The 22,956-nt window shown below is 33.0% G+C and overlaps 2 protein-coding genes across 4 annotated transcripts in view; one reads left to right on the top strand and one right to left on the bottom strand.

The window, feature by feature from the left end:
- LOC120083181 overlaps window positions 1-7,593 on the top strand; it is a 13,713-nt gene extending 6,120 nt beyond the window's left edge. Inside the window, exons 3-9 of one of the 2 annotated variants that reach the window (XM_039038818.1) lie at window positions 2,792-2,980; window positions 3,085-3,176; window positions 3,843-3,902; window positions 4,012-4,081; window positions 5,354-5,557; window positions 6,881-7,180; window positions 7,270-7,593. In XM_039038818.1, coding sequence (XP_038894746.1) covers window positions 2,792-2,980; window positions 3,085-3,176; window positions 3,843-3,902; window positions 4,012-4,081; window positions 5,354-5,557; window positions 6,881-7,180; window positions 7,270-7,284 — 930 coding nt within the window. In that variant the 3' untranslated portion in view covers window positions 7,285-7,593. Of the gene's footprint in view, window positions 1-2,791; window positions 2,981-3,084; window positions 3,177-3,842; window positions 3,903-4,011; window positions 4,082-5,353; window positions 5,558-6,880 lie in introns of both variants that reach the window. The other variant, XM_039038817.1, reaches the window with a different exon arrangement.
- Window positions 7,594-8,717: 1,124 nt separating this feature from the next.
- Window positions 8,718-12,809, bottom strand: LOC120083822 (coatomer subunit zeta-1-like). 2 transcript variants are annotated; one of them, XM_039039708.1, is made up of 6 exons: window positions 12,651-12,809; window positions 11,742-11,901; window positions 11,169-11,316; window positions 10,976-11,053; window positions 9,668-9,752; window positions 8,718-9,059 (listed from the first exon to the last, which is right to left on the bottom strand). In XM_039039708.1, the coding sequence occupies exons 1-6, from the start codon at window positions 12,651-12,653 to the stop codon at window positions 9,000-9,002; spliced, it is 534 nt and encodes a 177-aa protein (XP_038895636.1). In that variant the 5' UTR covers window positions 12,654-12,809; the 3' UTR covers window positions 8,718-8,999. The 2 variants fall into 2 exon arrangements, with proteins under 2 accessions (XP_038895636.1, XP_038895635.1); XM_039039707.1 differs by lacking the exon at window positions 12,651-12,809 and having other exon boundaries at window positions 11,742-11,907.
- Between the last annotated feature and the right edge of the window lie 10,147 nt (window positions 12,810-22,956).

The following is a 22,956-nucleotide window of genomic DNA, read 5'->3' as shown; positions in this document are numbered from 1 at the left end:
ACGTAAACTCTTAGTTGTCGTCTTCTTTTCCTATTTCAATTTATGTATCAGAGCAAGGTGATGAAATACCCTAGCCCCGTAGAGAAAACTCAGTCATCAAACTTGATTTAAGGTTGAAGGCAACGCTGCGACTAATGAGGTTGTGGATTTAAGGCATCGGTTGACCGCTATCTCCGAACCATCATCCCAGGTGGCTCAGTCCGAAAACAGATCCAGCTGGCGAGCCGAACAGCAGGTGGTGGGGATTGCTCCAGCTGGCGCGCCGGATTAGCTTCCTAGGTCTCAGCGCGTTCCAAACTAAACACCAAATACGAAATCGGACTTTATCAGGAGTGCCCTGGTCAACCAACTCAACCGCCGTGGCTGAACTCACAGACCTCATTAGTCAGCGTGCGTTCACCTATCAAGTATTTTGATGACTTGAGTTTTTCCTCTACGGGCTAGGGTTTTTCATCACCTTGCCCTTTGATACCATATTGACAATAGAAAAAGGGAAGACGACACAAGAGGTTTACGTCCGAAGGCACAAAAGGAAGGCGATGAAAGTACCGGCTGAGCAATGTCATGCTTCCGAAGTTTACAAGAAGTGAAACTCCTATTAAACTCTTTTATGTCATGTTTACAAATAGACCCAACCTCAGATATAAATAGAATAGATGAAACCCTAAATTTAGCAAATATTTAAAGCTGAAGAAAAGACAGATCTCACAATTTAGGCTTCACATTTAACGATACTGGTTCAAACTCATATACTGTCAACTCCTCTGTCACCATCCACACCGTGACTCTGTACAGCATTCCCCAAGGTCTTGTAGGCTATCATTTTCCTCGTTCCGGTTGCGTCAATACTGCCAATCGATCTACCAAAGCCCTATACATCTCGGTTAAGGTTGAATCTGTGCTGGCGTGTGCGACCCACACTTAAAACTCACAGCAATCGTACTAACTAAAGACATATCTCAACCGCTCTGTGTGAGTTGTCTATACCCAAAGTGATGCCCAGAGATCTAGATCTGTGGAGACATATGATAGGCTAATCACGGTGCTTGTGCCCTTGAAGCATATCTTTTATACACCAGAGTCCCTATACCCTCTGTCCAAATTGTAAAAAAATAAAGGTTCAAAGAAAATATGTTCAGATTGCTGTTTCTAAAAGTTGTTTTCTTATTTTCTTTAGTTTGTTCTCCATGGTTGACCTAGCTGTGAACAGATAAAGTCGTTTTTTCTAAATCAGGTTTGCAAATAGTAATGTGACATAACATTTATATTTGTAGGTCAGCTAATCAGGGTTTGATTCTAAAAATATGTATTTATTTGAAAAAAAAGTTGCCTACAAGTCCCTAGTCTTTTTACAATTTCTGGATATAAAACCAAGATCTCTAGTTATACCATAAAAGTTAAAGCCTTGGTATGTGGAGCTAATCTGTAAGGATAGCTCAACCGATGAAAATCAATTTGTTCTAAATATCTCGATTAAAAGCACTTGTTCTCAATTGCAAATAAAAACACAAATACTGATGCACACAATTTTTGGCTTGAAATGAAATCGCTAGTATCACTCGACTAAAAGCCTCCATCCTTTAACCCAAAATTATTGTTGGCTTTTATTTATGTTCATTGATGTTATGATTCAATTCAAATGTCTTTTAAGTTTCTATAGTTATCATAATAAATCTGTGAATAAACTAAACTACAATTAACGGACGGTCGGGAAGAAAAACCACGGTAGAAAAGAACTTATTATTTTATGTCATGTTTACAATAGACCCAACCTCAGATATAAATAGAATAAGATGAAACCCTAATTTAACAAATATAGTAAAAAGACAAAAATGCCCTTAGGGCTAATTTAACATATTTCAACATCATCTTTATCACATGATGTAGCCATGTCAGTCTGGTGCAATTTTCTCTTGGTTTATAGGTTATACATTCTCTATTGAATGTGGTTGGACCAACTTTATCTCTAACAAGAACCCCCATGTCATTTAAAAGACAAATCAACTCAAACTTAGGCTTTAGGGCTTGTCTTGAAGCTATTTTAAAGCACTTTTCATTTTTTTAAAATAAAGGTTCAAAGAAAATATGTTCAGATTGCTGTTTTCTAAAAGTTGGTTTTCTTATTTTTCTTTAGTTTGTTCTCATGGTTGACCTAGCTGTGAACAGATAAAGTCGTTTTTTTCTAAATCATGGTTTGCAAATAGTAAATGTGACATAACATTTATATTTGTAGGTCAGCTAATCAGGGTTTGATTCTAAAAATATGTAGTTATTTTGAAAAAAAAGTTTGCCTACAAGTCCCTAGTCTTTTTACAATTTCTGGATATAAAACCAAGATCTCTAGTTATACCATAAAAGTTAAAGCCTTGGTATGTGGAGCTAATCTGTAAGGATAGCTCAACCGATGAAAATCAATTTGTTCTAAATATCTCGATTAAAAGCACTTGTTCTCAATTGCAAATAAAAACACAAATACTGATGCACACAATCTTTTGGCTGAAATGAAATCGCTAGTATCACTCGACTAAAAGCCTCCATCCTTAAACCCAAAATTATTTGTTGGCTTTTTATTTATGTTCATTGATGTTATGATTCAATTCAAATGTCTTTTAAGTTTCTATAGTTATCATAATAAATCTGTGAATAACTAAACTACAATTAACGGACAGTCGTGCCTGAATAGTCAAGAGTACTGTCCCAAAACAACTAATTATTTCTATTAATGGTGGTTTCAGATTTTCATGGATATGCTCTTTTTTGTATTTTTTTTTTTTTTTTAACTTCCACGCAGGTTCCAGTAAGGGTGGCTGGAGGACTGCTATTTGAACTACTTGGACAATCTGCTGGTGATCCATTCAGTGATGAGGATGACATTCCCATTGTACTTCGTTCTTGGCAAGCTCAGAACTTCCTGATAACATCATTACATGTTAAAGGATCAATATCAAATATAAACATTTTAGGCATCACAGAAGTTCAGGTTATTTTCCATGAAAGAATAATTCATTTTGCCTCTTTGCTGGAAAAGTTGGACATTTTCTTTAAAAAATTAGTTTTCTGATTTTTTGTTCAACCTCTTTTTAGGAACTTCTGATAATAGGAGGTTATAATGCACCAAGAACAGTGCATGAAGTTGTAGCACATCTAGCTTGCCGTCTTACAAGATGGGATGATAGGTAATAACTTTACTTCAATAAGTTAAAAATTGCAGTTGGGTAGTTAACCATGGAATAATTATATGGATTCATAATATTCCATTTTCATCTTGTTTTTGACTAGTGGTCTAGTCTCCTTTCTTATTGAGCCGCAAGTGCATAAATGGTCCAACTACTTTTGCTGTGTGTAGTAATAATTTAACCTGTATGGTTGACAAAAGATACCGTGATGATCTATTCGAAATATGTGCCCTCTCCTTTATACTATGTCTCAAAATAAAGGTTTTGATAGTTATATGCCAATTCATCCAGAAAAGGATAGTTGTATGCCAATAAGCCCAAGAGGGTTTTTAGGTTGCTCACGGATAGATCGCTTTGATTCAACTCACCTTAAAGCTTCTTCATGGTATTATTTTTCACATAGTTTTAATGGTCTTTCTTTATAGGATATTAATTCGAATTGGAATACTTCCATTTTTCCTTGCTGATGTTCCTTCCTTTTTTGCTTCTTTTGGAATTTGTATCTTGAGCATTAGTCTCTTTTCATTCCTTCATTTTTTTTTTTTTTTTAAAGAAAAAGGTCCATGACCAATTAGCATCTTTGTGAAGTTGAATCTTATTTCTGCAGTCAAATATTTGACCATACTATGACTGATATATTGAATTCAATTATTTATTTTCTTACAGGTTATTTCGAAAATCCATATTCGGAGCAGCAGATGAGATTGAATTGAAATTTATGGACAGGTTCTTATCTTGTATGTCATCTATTGAAGTGATATCATATCGGTTTATCTTTTGTATGTTCATATTTCTCATGAAGACTCTCCTTGATTCCCCTCCCTAATAAATATAGGAGAAACCATGAAGATATGCATCTTTTCAGTATAATCTTGAATCAAGAAATCAGAAAATTATCAAGACAGGTATGCTGTCTCATCACTACACTCAATGGCTATGGAAAGTTTTCCTTGATGTCGGTTTTTCTTAATAGTATTCCCATTGATTCAATTCTTGGTTGGAGTTTAACCAGCCGTTGCCTGCGATTAAAGAATAGTGTTTTGGATTGTCATTTCATTTTTTCCCACTAATTGTGTTTTGGTCAGAAGAGGAACCAGATAATGATTATGTTAGTTCAAAATAGAGTCAAGGCATTTACTTTCTATTCTAAACATTTAAATCTGTTGATTTCTTTTTTTATACTTCGTCTTCCTCTAAGTTTGTTTGGTGAACGTTTATTTTGTTGGTTATCATTTGCCCCTTTGAGGGTACCTCTACCTCCTAATCATTTGATCCTTTTCATTTTAAATGTAGTTTTGTTTCCTATGAGTGTATAGCTGTCAATCAGTATCCCTCACCTCAAGCCAACACCGGTTTCTCATATATTTAGTTTGTTTGATAATTATATTCACTTTTTCGAATGTGTTCAGTTGCTGAACTTGTTACTCATCCCCCAAAATTTCATTCATGTATATTTGTTTTCCCATATTTATTATTTTTTTTTTAAAAAAAACAAAGTTAATTAAATGAAACTACAAAATGAGCTTCCTATCCAATGGATTAAAAAAACCATTTCAAATGGGATATAAGAGAGAGCTTTAGCCATATTTACAAATTGGAGAAACCAGTTTAGACCAATTAAGCTCAGTATAAGTAACACAAGAATTAAAAGATTCAAAGTCCTTGGAAATGTTTTTGGATCTTGCTTATCTTCATTCTCCCATATGTCTCATTTATCAATTTGGATCTTTCTTATATATAATGAGTCCCCTTCCCAATTCTATAAGAACCTAAACAAATTAGAACAAATGTTGTAGTAGTCAAGAAGTCCAACCTGGGAGAGGGATTGAGTTGGGAAGAGGAGGATTCATATTTATTGAGGTTTTACAGTGATCTTACAACTTTGGGACCACGAGTCAAGGATAAGCTACTTGCACTCCAGTTCCTACTGTCGTTCAGGTGTATACCTCTAATTCACAAGCACACACAAGCACATTCTTCTAGCTTTAGTCTGTTTCATAAGGTGAAGTAAAAAAAGTCTCACCCTAGCACTCCTTTCTCCTGTTCATAGTAGTACTTGGGTGATGGAGAATTTTAGTTTTATTTTCTTTCTTTTGTTTGGTTGATAAAAGGATGAAGGCGTGATCGTGTGCCTGTAATTCTCTGCAGTCTTCTGAAACAAAGATTGTCAATTTCAGGTTATTAGAGTAAAGTGGTCACTGCATGCGAGGGAGGAGATTGTATATGAGCTTCTTCAACATCTACGAGGGTATGTCACGAAAGGCTTATTGGAGAGCATAAGAAAGAGTACTAGGCAAATGATTGAAGAGCAAGAAGCAGTTCGTGGTCGTTTATTCACCATTCAAGATGTCATGCAGAGTAATGTTCGTGCATGGTTACAGGTATTTGATTCAATGATAATTTAACGACCATTTGGTATTTAATCTGTTCACGATTTTATTTTTTTGAATATAAGGTACACTAGCAATGCACTGAATTTGTGGTTGTCAAACTAAATTTCTAAAAATGAATTTTAAAAATAGTAATTTATGTGAGAACATCCTCTCAACATCTTCTTTATCTCGAATCCATCATTTCAAACTTATGACAAATGAAGTGAGATTCGTTTTTGGAACTTTGTGTACTTGTAAATTATATCTTCACCCTCCTTCCCTCTCCAAATTGATGAGGAGAATTAGGATAATTAGTATTTTTAGTTAAAATTTAGTTTAGTTATTAATTTAGATTAATTAATGTTTAATTAGAATTAATTAGTCAATTGTTTGATTTCCTTGAAAGGCTATAAATAGCCACTTTAAGGTTATAATAGAAAGCTTTTGAATCTCTATTTTAATATAGAACTTTGGTTCTTTTGACAGAGTTCTCTCTTTAGGGATGAATTTCTCTTGTTTGGCTATGAATTTGATCTAATACCTTTTCTGCTGCATAACAAATTCCTAAACAAATATGCGAAATCTCAAGCTGATGGGTCTTCAGATCCGCAATCTCCAAATACATCTAGAAGTTGTTGATCTTACAAGTTCTAGTTCTATAATTCTTTATCTTTATGATTTAGGCAGGAAGTTGAAGGATGGTTCAACTGATTGGCCGTTCTTAATTTTAATCCGATTAATTGGAAGTTGTGGCTGGAATATTGTTTTGGTGCTGAGTTGCCACTATGGCGCTATCAAAATCAGTTTTGGGTTTAAATAATAAAGTTTGGTTAAAATATACTTTTGGGATTTATTCTATTATAGTCCCTAGTCATTTCATTTATACACATTTTATAAAAATGTGTAAACTTAACCAAATTTATTATTTAAAATGACTTTTAAATAATAAATAATAAATATTATTTGTGTGCTTTCAATAAATCTCAAAGGTACTCCTTGCTTAGTTTATGGTTAACCTTTTTTTCAAAAAGATCTAATCTCCATTTGTCTTCCTCTATAGATGTGAAAACATTTTCACATTGTGTTTTTTCTTGAATGAATATTATTATTAGTTCCTTGCTATTTGAAATAAAATTAATTTCAATCTAACTGTAAGGAAAAGGAGTCCTTATAAGATTTATTGAAATTAATTCTTTTTATTTCTTCTTTTTAAATCATGAAACCAATGGAGCCATAACCTTAGTCTATGAATCAAGCAATTGGTCTGTCTGAATATTCTTATGGAATTCTGATAGGTTTCATTTCACTTTCTTTCTTACAACAATTATTCAGGATAAAAGCCTCCGAGTAACTCATAACTTAGCTGTTTTTGGTGGCTGTGGCCTTGTTCTTTCCATTATAACCGGGCTGTTCGGAATCAACGTAGACGGGATCCCCGGAGCACAAGATACACCATATGCATTTGGAATATTTACGGCTATCCTATTCTTCTTAGGAATTGCACTGATGGCAGGGGGCCTGGTTTACCTCGGATTGAAGAAGCCCATGGCAGACCAAATGGTTGAAGTCAGGAAGTTAGAACTGCAAGAGTTGGTTAAAATGTTTCAGCATGAGGCAGAAACTCATGCACAGGTACGAAAATCTATTACTCGTAATAATATGCCTCCTACTGCAAGAGATATTTTCCCAGCTGATGCCGATTATGTGCTCATCGAATGAAGATGGCGACTCCGTAAATGGTAAAGATGGAGCTCAACTTGACAGTGGTAGATTGTCCAACAACTGCAACTTGACTATTAGAGAATGCTCAAGGGTGACATTATTTGCTTATTTCTTGGCTATAAAGAAGAGGGTAACAGCCCATGAAAGCTATTGGTCAGTTGAAGCATAAATACATTATTAGAGTATAAGCATAAATTTTCTGTAGTAAATGTAAACATAAATAATCAAATATAATCCAATGGCTCATTGTCTCTTTTTCTCTTGAGAAAGTATGGCACAGGTTTTATATTGATTTATTGAGACTAGAATCGTTCTGTTGCTTACGAAGAACGTTCTTCTGGTTGCAATTTGGGAGCTGCTGATAGCCTTAAATTTTGAGCTTTCAAGTACTAGGGTGGCCCTATCCTATTGCCTATTGTTGACATCTAAAATTATTTTAGGTTAAAACATACATTTTGTTATTTTTGGAGAAATAATAATTTTTTCTTAGTACTATAAAAAGGATCCAATAATGAGTAAATATACTACATTTCTCACACAGGGAACTCATTATAAAAGGAAATGGCATCTAAAAAAATAATTAAAAAAAGTTCAAATGACTAGTTCAAATGCTTAATTATATTATATACAAATCTACAAATTTCATATCTCAACTTAGTTTTCCCACGGACCTTTTTCTCCCATTAACTAAGTAGATTAATGGTGCTGGAAATTAGACAAAGATGGGGATATTCTCATAGAAATCCTCTTGTATCAATACTCAAGGATGAAAGTTGGAATCTTATTATCTCTTCTAGTTATCATCTCTTGTGTAATTTCCCAGTTTTTAAAATGTTATTCAAACATCCTTTGGATGGAGATGATCAACTTGTACATATTCATACTCGCTGTCTCTCTTATACGGGCCATCCGTTGAAAGTTGGGAAAAAAAAAAAAAAGCTCCCTTTTGTGACCATTTTCAGCCATTGTTTTGGAATTTATGGCTAGAGAAGAATGATGGAATCTTTTCAAATAAGAAATGAAGTTCAGCTCATTTTTGTAATTATTATAGGTAATCTACTCTTATTACTACTTAGAAATTTTTCTTGAGATGATAATTGATGCTTTTTTTGAATGAGACAAATGGTGATATAACTTGTGTACTAGGCTATTTAAACAATACTATTTTACTATTTCTTAAAGGTACGCCAATTTACAAGATTGAACCAATTGTTCGATCTTTATCAGCATCAGTTTGTAAAGCAAAATAAAAAATAAAATAAAATAAAATAAGAAAGAAATGAGGTTTACTATTATACCAATTTTACAACTGATGCAGTGGTAATCGCATTATAACTCAAACTATGTTCATCCAAAAGCCATTCAAGCAAAAATCCCAAGTTCTATCCAAGAAATCAGGCACAAAAACCTGCTCAGGTCCTCATTTAACTAATGACCACAAAAATCAAAAGGCCAAAAAAGAAAACACTGTTTCAGAAAATTTGGTAACTCCACATATAATAACATTTAACACAGTCCCGCAATGTACCACATCTGCTCAAATCCAAAATCAAGTTTACCACAAGGCAAGCAGCAGAGTATGAGCTGAATATACAAACATGAGATGATGCCATTGATAACTCAACATTAATCATCTTTTACCAAAACACCAGGCTAACTCAACCTGATTTTTTTTCCCTTTTTGGTGTGAGGGATTGTTCTTGCCACTCATTTTTATCGAGAAAACATATTACTTGAGAAGAGATCTTGCTAGATGTTCGCGAGCTGTGGCCAATGCTTGACTTATTGTCTGCAAGAGAGAGAGAGACATTTTTCAAGGTACTGGAAAATGAGAGGGAGAAAAACTAAAAATATAAATGCATGTTTGGTAGGCAATCAAAACTAAGAATTTAAGAACAAGTGATTCCATAAAAACAGAGTTGTATTTAATATGTTTTCATATATGAACTTGGTAGCAGATTTAGAAATTGGATTCTAGTTTAAACCATTATTTTAAATGTGTTTGATAATATATTAATAAACCATAAAACTAGTTGTAGTTACCTATTCAATATTAAGTTGAATATAAACTATCATTACTTAATTTATGAACATGTTTTATATAAGTTTTTCTTTTTGTATTATTATATAATTTATAATAATTACATAATACATATTTAATTTTAAAAAATGAGTTTATAACCTGAAATACTATATTTCTAATTTTTTTTTAAAGATAATTTTGTATTTAAAAATTTAAAATGCAAAATCTAGATGGACTGATGTTTTCAGAATTTGCATTTTTTAGATCACACAACCCATAGTTCTCAACAACATAATCTATCTATATTGTCTGCCCAAGACATAGAAAAGAATCCAAAATGTAACCAAACAAGAATCTGAAATATTGTACGGTACCTGCTCAGACAAAGGAGCACCACTGTCAATACTGTGACTTGCGACCTTCCCTGCAATTACATTTGCATCCGTCTCGAGAATAATGCTGATAAATATACAAACAGTTAAAACACTCTCTAGTTACCACTTTCTCCTACAATTAACACGTTCCAGAATGCCAAGATCGTTTGTGAAAAGAAGGTTAAGAACTAATAAATTGCAATTTCATAGTGATTATAACCCTTCACGAGAGGCAATGAAAACATCAAACCTTATATATTCAGATGAAAAGGAATTTATTTCTGAACAACCTTGCGAGAAAATAAATCAATCAAATTTAAATGGTTAGTAGTCTTCCTTCCATCAAAAGATGGTTACCAGTACGCATATCAAGAGATGGGAGTTTTAAATAATTAGAAAAAGCAATCAGCAACTTTCTTATCTTATGATTAAAACAACTATAGGTAGAATAATCTGTTTGAGTTGACCAGGCAAGGCCTCTGTTGTCTAGTTATTTCCACTTTAAAAAGAAATAAAGAAAAATTGATAGTTTAATCTAGACGTTCTGCTCCAGAGGATTAATATCATAACATGGATGTTACTATAGCAATATTACAATTACAAATGGGTGCTACTGGAACAGAGTTTTGTGTAATTAATTTTCTGCTACATTTATCAATGACGGTAAACAAACAGATTGTAGCCTACAAATGAAGAGCTGGCCAGCTTAGTCAGTAGCTCAAAAAAGCAATGCTCTATCGTTCTAGTTTCCAGGAATTTATGCTTCGCATTACATAATGTCATCTCCACAATCAACAAAATCGCAAGAAATTTATCCATCAATTGATGTAAACAATTCAGTAGCGGCAAATCAAAATGGAGGTGTGGACAGCCAAATCCCTCATCCAGCAACAAACCAAAAAGTCAAAATTAGCCAGAACTTCAACAGGAGACAATAACTTAGGGTATCCTATAGGAATTATGCAACTACAATTAAAGCATATTACTCATTCATCAACAAATTGTTTTTCACATATATTCATGAAACTGTTACTACTTTCCTGACGAGTAATGACATTATTACTACCTTAAATTCTTGATATCTAATCATTTACAACTCATACTTCGATTTTCATGTTCACAATTGGTCTAGCAAGGATCAATAAGGCCATCAACTTAAAGAGGGTAATAATCAACTTACCCTAAACCCTAAAAAATGACACAATCAAGATACAGAAAATTGATTATCAATAGACAGAAATGAAAAAACAGGCCACACAATTGAAATGCAGAGAATAGGTAATAAGGAAAGAGCATAATGAGAGATACCCTCCGTCGATAATTTCATCAAGACACAGTAAAATGAGGTCCAAGTTCTCAAGTGCCTCCTTCTTTTCTACATTACCCCTGGAGTACAAGAAAAAAAAACAAACATCTAACAATACTATGATCGAGAACAGTAACATTGGGGCAGTGCACAAGGATCCAAAATTTAAAAAATATATATGCATAGTGTCAAGACCTAAGAAGAATGCCCACAGCATCAAAAAATCCCTGAAGAACGGATGCTAAAATGAGCTCATTTTCATCTTCTCCACCCGTGACAAAAAAATGAAGGTCTTGAGCAAACTTGTAAACCACTATATTGTTCTCAAACATTGCTATCTCCGCTGTTAAAGTGAATTTCAAGTTAGAATGTAGAAAAGGAACTCACCATCCATGTAAGTCATAAAAAAACAAAGTGTTGTATTCTACAAAATGGTGTGTGACTGAGAGATGGTCTAACAGATTTATTTTATTATTATTATTTTTTTTAATTTTTTAAATTAAAAATAAAAAGATCAAAATAGATAATGACTAAACCAGCAACTGATCCTCACGAGAATGTGGTCGAAAAAATAATTCTTAATCTCATGGCAAAAAGCAATGATCATGGATAAACCAACTAATAATTTGACTACCGAAAGATTCAGAAGTTTCCTTACGGTGACTAAAATGACATTGAAATTGAATTAAATAGGAGAAGCTAACATGATTAGGGATATAGACTTTCACAAAATAACAGTTAAAAACCAATACGTAAAAATGTATCTACCCTCTGTTCGAGCATTTGTCTTCTGAGTTTTGATGAAAACGGCTTTCTCAAAAGCTTCCTTTGCACTATTTGTAGGCCAGTCATCAGAATAATACTTGACAGCTACACGCTTCCCTTCGGAATCCAAAAGAAGAATGTTTTTAATGGAAGGGCAAGATTCCTGCATATAATAAAGCAAACATGTTCGGATTGAGGAGGTAAATAACCTTTTTGGTGAACCGGATGGTTTTTTCCCTATATAATTGTTGTCATAGCAATCTTGTCTGATAAACATAAAAGGCTAAGTCACGAAGCACATTCAGAAACTAGCAGCGACATCGGAATTCTAGATTAAGTAGCCTTCTGAAAGAGCTTCACAAAGATTCGTATAGAGCAGATGCTATACAAATCAAGATCTTTCTACCTGCTTCAAGCTTTTCCACTACATTTCTTGAATCGACATGTAATGAACCGAGAAGATGAGTCTCATAACGTGCGATTACTTTTAAATTAAGATTTATCTAAGCGAAAGATAAAAATCTTAAAAGTCATAAGCTAGATTCGTAGACAAATCACAAACTCGATACAAAGGAAATAATGCAGAGACTATTCAAATCTTCCGAAGAATTTAACAAGATCCTTCCAAGCAAAGACTAAAATCCGAATCAACTTAACAAAGTTCAGAGATCGATCTATGCCAACGGACACATTGTTAAAATGAGCTCAGGAATCAGATCTACTAAGGCGTCAACCAATCAAATGTCAAAAACTGTCGAGCATAACTGACAACTCCATAATCCTAACATCAATCTTCATGCCCCAAAATCCATGGATAGTTACTACAAACAAGTCCAAATGCTGAATCCAACGAATAAGTAATAGAAGTATGAACAAAGAAATCAACTGTTGAAAAAGAAGAATGGAACTGACCATTTGGTTTGTGGAAAATCTTCCCGGGAAATTATTCTTCGGGAATTCGAACGCCGTCGGATCTCTCTCGCGTTATTGAGAGGCCACAGAACGAAAATCGAAAATAGGAGACTCTGTTCCAAATACTTCGTCGACTCCGGCCGGTCCCCAAAGTTAACTAAATTTCAAAACGAGGCCATTACTTTTTCATAATTAAAATTTGACCTTGTTTCATTAAATATTTATGTTATGGATCACTTTGTAATTTTGATTGTTTGTTTGCTGTTTTTTCTTTCTTTTTTTTGGGAAAAAAAAAACTCTAATTATCTTGAAATTTTGAGTCTAGTTTTCATTTAGTTCATAAGTTTCAAAATGTTATATATTTATGTCTAAGTTTCAAATTTAACTTTTGTTTGATTCCTAAATTTCAAAATGTTATACTTTTACTTTTGAGTTTGAGTTTAGTTTTCATTTGATCCTTAAATTTCAATATTTTATACTTTCACCCCTAAATTTTCACTAATGTTTACACTTGTCTTTGACATTAATTTTCAATGAATCAATCTAAAATTATTATCGAGTAAAATTTTAGAATTAATTTTAATAATGATGAAAAATTAAAAAAAAAAATTAATTATAAGTATTTTAAATTAATCAATATACATTAATACTAAGAACGAGAAGAGAGTATTTAGTAAAAAAAAGTTTAGATTAAATGTGTAAAAACTAAAACCTATGGACCACATGAAAACAAAACTCAAAACTCAAAGGTAAAAATGTAATATTCTAAAACTTAAGGAATAAATGAAAATTATGCTCGCGACTAAAAAAGTGAAAGTTAAGCTTAAAATTCATGGGTAAAAGTGTAATATTTTGAAATCTAGAACTAAACGAAAACGAGATCCAAAACTGAGAAAGGGGGTTTTCAAAAATACAAAAATAAGGGAAACTATTTATACAGAATAACAAAATTGTAATCTTCTTTAATAAAGTTATTTTTCCTTATAATTTGGGAGGTGAAGTTCATCCCTTTGATTTTGGGTTAAATTAGTAACCTCTCTTTGGTTTGAAACTTAGATTAAAAGTTTGGAAGTTTTGAGGCATTGACCATCAAGCTAGATACCATTTTGTTTTATAGAAAATTGGTGAAGATCGATAAGTTTTGTAAGTTGTTGGATGGTTATTCTTTTGGACTGAGAGTAATAGTGGGAAAATTAAGTTATTGATTTTGAATTTAATTCATGATCAAATTGGCTAATTAAATCGAGTATTGGAATTTGTCTTGGACCAAGCCACAACTTTGGGTTGATTCAAGTGTGCTAAAGCAGTTCTAAGGAGATTTTGTTTTGCGTTTTTTTACCAAGTTGAGGTAAGTAATTTTACTACTGGAACTGCATTAGTGCCCGACAATGATAGTTATGATTTATTGAGGATTATTAGTTAGCATGATATTTATATCTGTCTTCATTGGCTGAGGTTTGAAATGACTAAAGTTAGGAATTGACAAATATGATTTTCGAAGGATATATTGATAGTTTGATGTTTATGTATGCCTTGTTGATATGAGAGTTTAAAAGGCTAGTTGCGCATAGAGATGTTTGAATACTAGTATGATTTGAGTATATTATTTTTATTGGAGATCTTGCTGAATTTGAGGAGGATGAGATGCGTACATATGTTATAAAGCTATGATGAAGAAATTTATATGTATATTGTAGAATCATGATGATGAGATGTATATGTATGATATAGAACCATGTTGAGATTGTGATGTCGAGATTGTGATAGTGATTTTACTGATTAGTTAAAATGCCCACTAGATATTGTGTTTCCTTCGGGATTCACCAGATATTGTGTTTCCTTCGGGATTCACCAGTTTGTGTTTCCTTCGGGATTCACTAGAGGTAGTGGGCACATTTAGACAGTAGGATAAAACTCAGTTTTTCATGTATGTATGTGTCCCATGAGGACTAGGACAGTTTATATGTTCCACCAGAGGTAGGCCTAGAGGACATAGATGCCTAACCTGACTTTAGTAGTGGGGTTACTTACTGAGTATTTTATACTCATTCTTTCTCATATTATTGTTTCAGGTAAAGGTAGAGATGCACCAGCGACGGACAAGCGGAATTCGTGATCGAACCACTGGAACTAGTTTTATGCTTCCGCTCATGAGATTTAGATTTCTTTTCATGTTTTTCTTAACTTTCAGTTTTGATATTTAAAACTTACTATTAAGAATCGTTTTCAGACTTATTTATTATCATTTATAATTTATGGGTACCCTACTGTTGTTTTTAATGTTTGAATTTAATGAAAGTCTTTTGAACATACCTTATTTAATTAGCATTTATTTCACCATAATAGAGTGTCGTTTTAAGTTCCATGCATGCATATATTTAGTAACGACCTAACTTAAGTCCTAGGGGGTCGGGTCGTTACAGGTTGTGGCATTTTTTTAGACCAATCCAAAAATTCGGGTTGGTCAAGTTGGCAACCCAAATGATGCAAACATGCTCTCTAACCCATCCCAACCCAACCCTCAAAATTTAGGTTGGGTTGTTAGGTTATTATGATTTTTTTAAATTTAAAATGCTTAAATTTATCTACAACACATATCTAATAACTAAAATCTTATAAAACTAAATTCTTACCTACCAAATATCTATAATTTCTATTACAAATTTTATACAAAAACAAATTTATCAATTCTAAAAGAAATATGTATATATGTATGTATGTGTAATTCAGGTTGGGTTGATTCAACTCAAATTTTTTAATTCAACCCTAAACCAACCCAACCCAAGAAAAATATAAAAAATTCAATCCAACCCAATCCAACCTAAAAATAAAATTAACCCAATCCGACCCTTATAGTTTGGGTTGGGTATTCTGGATTGTTCAGGATATCGGACATTTGAACACCCCTGGTCTATCAGTTTTTTTTGCTATTTATGTAAATAGTTTGACTTTTTTTTTCCTGTTTTTTAGTTCAACATGTGAGATGAGGTTGAGATTCAATCCTTAGACTTCTTGTTGATGATATATATCTTAACTAGTTGTTAGAATCACATTCTCAATAATTTGATCCATTACCTCTTCCAATTTACAAAATTTTATGATTAAGCCCTTAAATATAGCAAAATCCAAGAACCATCTCAAAATTATTAATTTTGTTACAATCAAATCCTTGTTACAATTTAATCCTTTTGTTACCTTATAAAACTTGAAATATATAATAATAACCATTAAAAATGATTTGGTTGGTTTGAGTTGCCATCTTAATTTAAGTGTGATGTGTGTATATTGCAACCTTCAAGAATTTAATCGCAACAATTTTATTAAGTATAGGGATAGATGAAAGTGAAATTTTGAAGGTATGATTGTAATAGTGTAATACTACAACGTTCAAATTCAATTTAGGAAATTATTGTTAATTATATGTGATATAATTGATGTTTAACAGTCAAATTAAACAAATTGGAGAGTTAAAAATATTTAAGTATGATTTAAACATTGTATACATGAATGAGAACTCATATTCAGGATAGGTGTTTTATTAATTTAATATTTGATACTAAATTAATTAATTAATTATTTATTTATTTATTTAAAATTAATTATTTGAATTAATTTTAATTTTATTTAAAAAAATTAAGTTTAAATTTATGAAATTCAAAATTAAAAAATTTATTTTAAATTGATTTTATGAAAATTAATTTAAAAGGAAAACAATTTTGGAAAGTGGGTTTTTTCCACTTTTTGCACTTAGTTATCCACGTCCAATCCCACTCATTTTAATGTGTTTTGGTGTCAATTTTTTATGCATTTTTCATGCATGAATATCCTCTTTGAATAGAGAAAAATTTGGCTGAAAATTGGTTCATGCAACTTGCCTATTTGAAGAAGAATTTGTTCTTCACATGTTTTGCACCAAAACACTTAAAACTCTCTAATTCCCTTCATTTTCACCATAATTTGGACCCCACATTCCGTTCTAAGTCTGGAGCATAGCGGCGAAACTCTAGCGGTGGTCCATGAGAGTTCGTGCTCAATGACAAGAAGTTGAAATTTTGAGTTCTGCAAAGGTTGTAACCTTGAACCCTAATTTTTCTTCTTTGAACATGCATGGTTGATCCTCAAAATTAATGTAGTTAGAATGCTTGAGATCCTACTTGCATCCACTGTACGTTGTTAACTCTTTCAGTTGGTATCAAAGCAATTTTAAGTACTCAATTTGCATTAATTTTGGTTTGGTGGGTGTTAGTTCATGTGATGAATGTTGTGGTGGTTGACATAGAAATATTATAGTTTTGGCATCAAAATTTTCTTTCAATTCAGTTGCAATTTTTGTATTTGGCCCTTTGTTAATGAGCTTTAATGTGTGAATAAAGGTATGTAAATTTCTCAGAGTTAATAGAGTTCCAATTAGGTTGTATTTTTTAAGTTGTTTGAGCAAGACGCAGTAGAAATTGAAGTTGGAAACTGCTTCTATCAAATGGTGCCGATTCAACCTTTTTTTGTCTAGTTCAGTCTGGTTTGGTGCCTTGGAGGTCTGATTCAAGGGTTCAACTAGTTCGGGAGTAGCTCGAAGCTGAAGCTAAGTTATTAATATAATAATTTAGTTGTTTGCTTGCTCAGGATGCGAAAACTAGTCCATTTCAATGTGTGTTTAATTAATTATGCATTATGAATGTATGTTTTAATTAAATTAAATCTTGTATGTGCGTAAAGTATGTTATATAGATTTAAAATCCCATCATAGGAAAACATGTTGCATGAATTGAAAGTATGTTATAAGTGTTATAATATATATAGTATGCATGTGTAGGATTTCATGAGTTTTAATATAAGTCGTTATATTAAATTTTGAAATGTATGATGTATGTTATGGAGAATGTTTAAGTTATAAATGTTATAAAATGGATTAGACATTTAAAATCTATAACAAAAATAAATGCATACTCTCCTAGGGTTGACAAATAACAACTTGTTTTAATAGTTAACATAGGTCATTTTCTTTTAAAACTTCGACTACAAACTCATCCGACAAGATCTTGTCTAAGGCTGGAGGTACTTAAGTTGACGGTTTACAGAATACCTGCTACCTGGGGATTGAATCGGTTCTTAAATTTTGTTAATCCGGTTTTACGAGCATGCGTGAGCGATGTGAGGTAATAAATGGTTTATCACTTAGACATCGTAGGTTAAATCCAGTATAAAAATTATACTTGGATAAATACCTAGACTTAGGTTTTCTTAATTAGCCAAAATATACTTAAGTAAGTATACACAAACCATCTAACACACTTAAGTAGGAGATTAATGATATATATGATATATAATTTATAGCTCTCACATCCCCAAGATTTCACATCGTGAGATTCATGCTCGGCTTCGTGTCGCTTTTAGGCAACCGCTCAATCCGGAAAGTGTTTGCATGGGTCAATAACAAAGTGAATAGGGAAAGTTGTTCATAGTAAGTGGGAGAAGGAAGTGTCTCAACACATCCTATGGTCTCCTTCATTAGGTTTCACCGTGAGATTCCCATGTTTCGCCTGCATGCCGTTTTTTGGCGACCACCCTTTTAGAAGGTTATGACTTGAGGATTAGAACAACACAAACTCCAAAAATGGATAGGGTCTCTTAGGTCCCTCTTCGACATTGTCTGCCCCTCGGTAGCTTGTTGATACTGATCTCTAGGATTTGAAAATGGCAGGTTACACTTATAAGAATACTAAGTGTTAGTAAATTATTGACCAAAGTGCAATAACTAAATGTTATAGTCAAGAATGTCTTGTTTCGGTGAAGGAATAATTGACTGCCCTCGGTAGTGGTTATTCTGACTCACTAAAGTATTGTTGAAAATTAATGAGATATAGGTACCTTATTACTTTAACTAAAACTTGATTGGATTTAATAGAATTTCACTAATAGAATTTGTTTATATTTTTAGCATGTCAAACTCAATAATTCAACTACCCGATTTGGATAAGTTTAATGGTGACAATTACTCAATATAGAAATCAAATATAAATACGATACTAGTAATTGATAATTCGAGGTTCGTTTTAACAGAGGAATGTTCTCTGGTTTCTGGCTCATCAACAAACTGAAATGTTCGGGATGCCTATAAAAAATGGGTAAGGGCAAATGAAAAATCCTGAGCCTATGTTTTAGCAAGCATATATGATGTCTTGACTAGAAAATACAAGAGCATGGTCACCGTTAATGCAATCATGGATTTGTTACAGGTGATGTTTGGAAAACTGTTCATATTTGTCCGGCACGATGCTTTAAAGTATGTTTACAACTGTCGCATGAAGGAAAGAACCTCTATTAGAGATATGTTCTAGATATGATGGTCCACTTCAATATAGCGGAAGCAAACGATATTGTCATAGACGAAAAGAGTCATGTTAGTTTCATCAAGGAATCTCTTCTGAAGGGTTTTTTACAATTTCGAACCAATGCAATAAGGAATAAGATTGATTACAATCTAACCACTCTTTTAAACAAACTCCAAACTTACCAATCTCTTATGAAGAGTAAGAGACATGAATGAGAAGCAAATGTTATTACCTCCAAGAAGTTCCAAAAGGGTTCATCCTTTAGAACAAAGTTTGGACCTTCCACTCTACAAAACAAAAGTATTCCAATGAATAAGAAGGATAAAGGGAAAAGAAAGGTTCACAAAAAATGCAAAGGCAAGGGAAAAGTTGCAGATAAAGGAAAATGTTTCCACTATAACGAAGACGGGCACTGGAAAAGAAACTACCCAAAATACCTTATTGACAGGAAAGATGAAAAGGCAAAAAAAGGTAAATATGATTTACTCGTTGTTGAAACATGATTAGTGAAAAATGATAACTCTACCTGAATACTTGATTCAGGGGTCACTAACCATATTTGTACTTTTATTCAGAAAACTAGTTCTTGGAGACAGCTTGCAGAAGGCGAGACGACTTTCAAGGTTGGAACTGAAGGAACTCTATAACAAGAGTATCCATGAGCGTGTTTGGATCTTTTCTATTTCATTGTGACCGAATTACCACACACACATTCTAACAAACAAGTATTCAATTTAACATTAATTAACGACATGCTTTGATAAATAAAATACAAGAGATTTGAGTTTACGCACCAATTGAAGACTCTCTTCACTTCAAACTCAACCCAGCGGAAGCAAACCTCTACGTTCTTTATCACCCAGCAAACAGTCGGCTACTAGCAACACGATCATCTACACGAACGACAACAAACGAACAAATAGGAGCGGGGACGACACCACCACTTAGAGCTTTTAGTATTCTTGGAGTGAGAATCCAAAGAGTGGTCTTTATTGGAATTGGTAGAGAAAAGAGGTACGGAATGATCGTGTAGAACGATAAGTAAGTGGAAGAAGGCTATCGTATAGTGGATGCTTATCGTTTAGGGAAAGCTACACGATCGTGTAGGTTTTACTAAGCGATCGTCTAGTAATTAGTAAGAAATCATTTATAAAACTTGGCATGCTAAGCGATCGTTTAGAAAAGCTGAGCGATTGTTTCGAGAATGTGTGCGATCGTTTAAGCGATAGGGCGCTATCGTATAGGCTCTCAGCTAAGCGATCGATACGTTTCCACACCTTGAGCGATTTTTCCAAACCCTTTGCAAAATGAAACCAATTTTCATTTTATTCTTCAATTACAATAACCGAATACTGATTTTCCCACTAACGCATGATTAAAGAGAAGTTTCCAGCCAATTATCACATAATTAACCAATTAATTAATAAATGAATATAATCATATTATATTCTTAATCTATAGTTTGATATCATATATCTACTATAGTAATTTCTCCTTCACTTGATATAAATCATATTTATATCTAATTTCCTCCAAAATAATATATCTCATACATTTAGGAATTATATCATATATACTTAACGAGTTCGATTATATCAATATAATTGAACTCCCTCTTATCAATTTAAACATTTCAAACTGACCAAAAACTAATTCTCGACTTTATCCAAGCTACCTAGGGGACCTTATGGACCTATAGCTCGAAGCTCCAATGGTACGTGAATAGTTGATTAAACTCTTTAGTCACGAGATCTACCAGACATTCCACTAAAGACCAATAGCTGAACTCTTCTTACCACAGATATATTTTAGTGTCCATCAGATATAACCAATCATGAGTATGATGACCCTTCACAGATGCTCGTAAGTACACCTGAGCCAATTTATTCTTTTGCCCCTGTAGTTACATCTCACTATTTAAGTACCACTGATTCATCTAATGAATAATACAACATAGTTGAACTATGTGTGAACACTTCTCGGACCAAGAGAATATGTGTGGCGCCACATCGTTCAAACTCTGGAATCAGCCCTTAAGGGAGCTATCTATCTACTTACCCCTACTTCAGGGAAAGAGTGAATTCCATCTTGTGTAGCTAAGTTCTCAGCTCTCAAATCAGACGAATCCCCAAAATGGTAGGTTTGAATCGGCGACCTAGCCACTCACACTCATCAAATCAAAGGCTGCCCACAATGACAGAAGTTTCCAACTCACTCAAGATTGGGGTCATGTTACCTATGGTCATCCTAGTGAAGTGAAGTATCTGTCATGAACGGTGTTATATAACGAGACATTAACACTTCGTGGTCAGGTCTTATACAAACTCTTTATATAGGACGCCCTCGCTCGCATGTCCTCTACATGAATGATCAGGATTAGGCCATCTGTGATAAGCCACAACACTTGTGACAATTCCACAAAGCGGGCTGCATCTATAGCGTTACTAGGATAAGGTTTCCCTCCTATATCCATATACTACAGATCATTTTGGTTATCACTTAAGACATGATTCATTTATATGTCACCACATACATGCTTAAGTTACATATAGATAACCAGGGATTTTATGTTTATTGGTTAGCAAATAAAACAATTAATTAAACAAAATCAAGATGTGAAATAAAATATCATATATTATATAATACAAGTGTTCGTACAAAATTGTTTACAAACTACAGGACACGAGACTTTAGAACATCAACCCCAACAGAAACAAGAGAATTTGTCTCAGCTAAAGCAGTGAGAGATCTAAAGTTGTTTTTTGGAGATAAATTCATTTCTCTTGAAAATGTATTTTATGTTCCTGATATGAGAATGAATTTAATGTCTATCTCTTGTTTATTAGAACAATTGTATAAAGTATCTTTTGATATTAATGAAGTGTTCATTAGCTCAAAAGGTGTTCGAATATGTTCTACAAAACTTGAAAACAACTTATATGTATTAAAACCAACTGAGGCTAAAGTTATTTTGAATACTGAGATATTTAAAACATCTAAGATTCATAATAAAAGCCAAAAGGTTTCTCCCAATGCCTATTTTTGGCACTTGAGACTTGGACACATTAATCTCAATACAATTGGGAGATTGGTTAAAAGCAGACTCCTAAGTCAGTTAGAAGACAACTCTTTCTCTATGAACACTTCATTAATATCAAAAGAACACTTCATTAATATCAAAAGATACTTTATACAATTGTTCTAATAAACAAGAGATAGACATTAAATTCATTCTCATATCGGGAACATAAAATACATTTTCAAGAGAAATGAATTTTACTCTTGTCTTGAGAGTAAAATGACCAAAAGATCTTTTATAGGAAAAGGTTTTAGAGCCAAAGAATCCTTAGAACTCATACATTCAGAACTCCGTGGTTTGATAAATGTTAAAGCACGAGGAGGGTATGAATATTTCATCAGTTTTATTGATGATTATTCGAGGTATGACTATATTTGCCTAACGCATCATAAGTCAGAAGCTCTTGAAAAGTTCAAGGAATATAAGGTTGACGTAGAGAACCTGTTAGGTAAAAAAATTTAAACATTTCGACTAGATTGAGGTGGTGACTATATAAACTTGAATTTTAAAAACTACTTGATAGGACATGGAATCCAGTCCCAAATCACAGCAACCGATACACCTCAGTAGAATGGTTTATTGGAGAGGAGAAATAGAGCCCTATTAGACATGGTTCGTTCAATGATGAGCTATGCTCAATTGCCTAGTTTTTTTTTGGGAATATACAGTACAGACTATCGTATACATTTTGTACATGGTTCATTCAAAAATTTTTTTTGAAACACCTTATGTATTATAGAAAGGGCATGAAGGTAGTTTACGTCACTTCAGAATTTCGGGATTCGCGACGTATGTGTTGGTGCAAAATCAAAAGAAGTTGAAACATCGTTCAAAATTGTGTCTATTCATAGGATACCCCAAAGAAACAAAAGGTGGTATATTTTATGATCATCAAGAT

This window comes from Benincasa hispida, chromosome 8 (genome assembly GCF_009727055.1).
Source record: "Benincasa hispida cultivar B227 chromosome 8, ASM972705v1, whole genome shotgun sequence".
NCBI lineage: Eukaryota > Viridiplantae > Streptophyta > Magnoliopsida > Cucurbitales > Cucurbitaceae > Benincasa > Benincasa hispida.
This window is presented reverse-complemented; position numbering and strand designations above follow the sequence as displayed.

Bases quoted from the DNA above. Each gene is read 5' to 3' on its own strand.
- LOC120083822 (XM_039039707.1), bottom strand. From the start codon at position 11,907: ATGCAGGAATCTTGCCCTTCCATTAAAAACATTCTTCTTTTGGATTCC. The intron at 11,317-11,741 runs GTAGATACATTT...TCACTTTAACAG, and splicing joins GACAAATGCTCGAACAGAGG to CGGAGATAGCAATGTTTGAG. The intron at 9,060-9,667 runs GTACCGTACAAT...TCTCTCTTGCAG, and splicing joins GTGCTCCTTTGTCTGAGCAG to ACAATAAGTCAAGCATTGGC.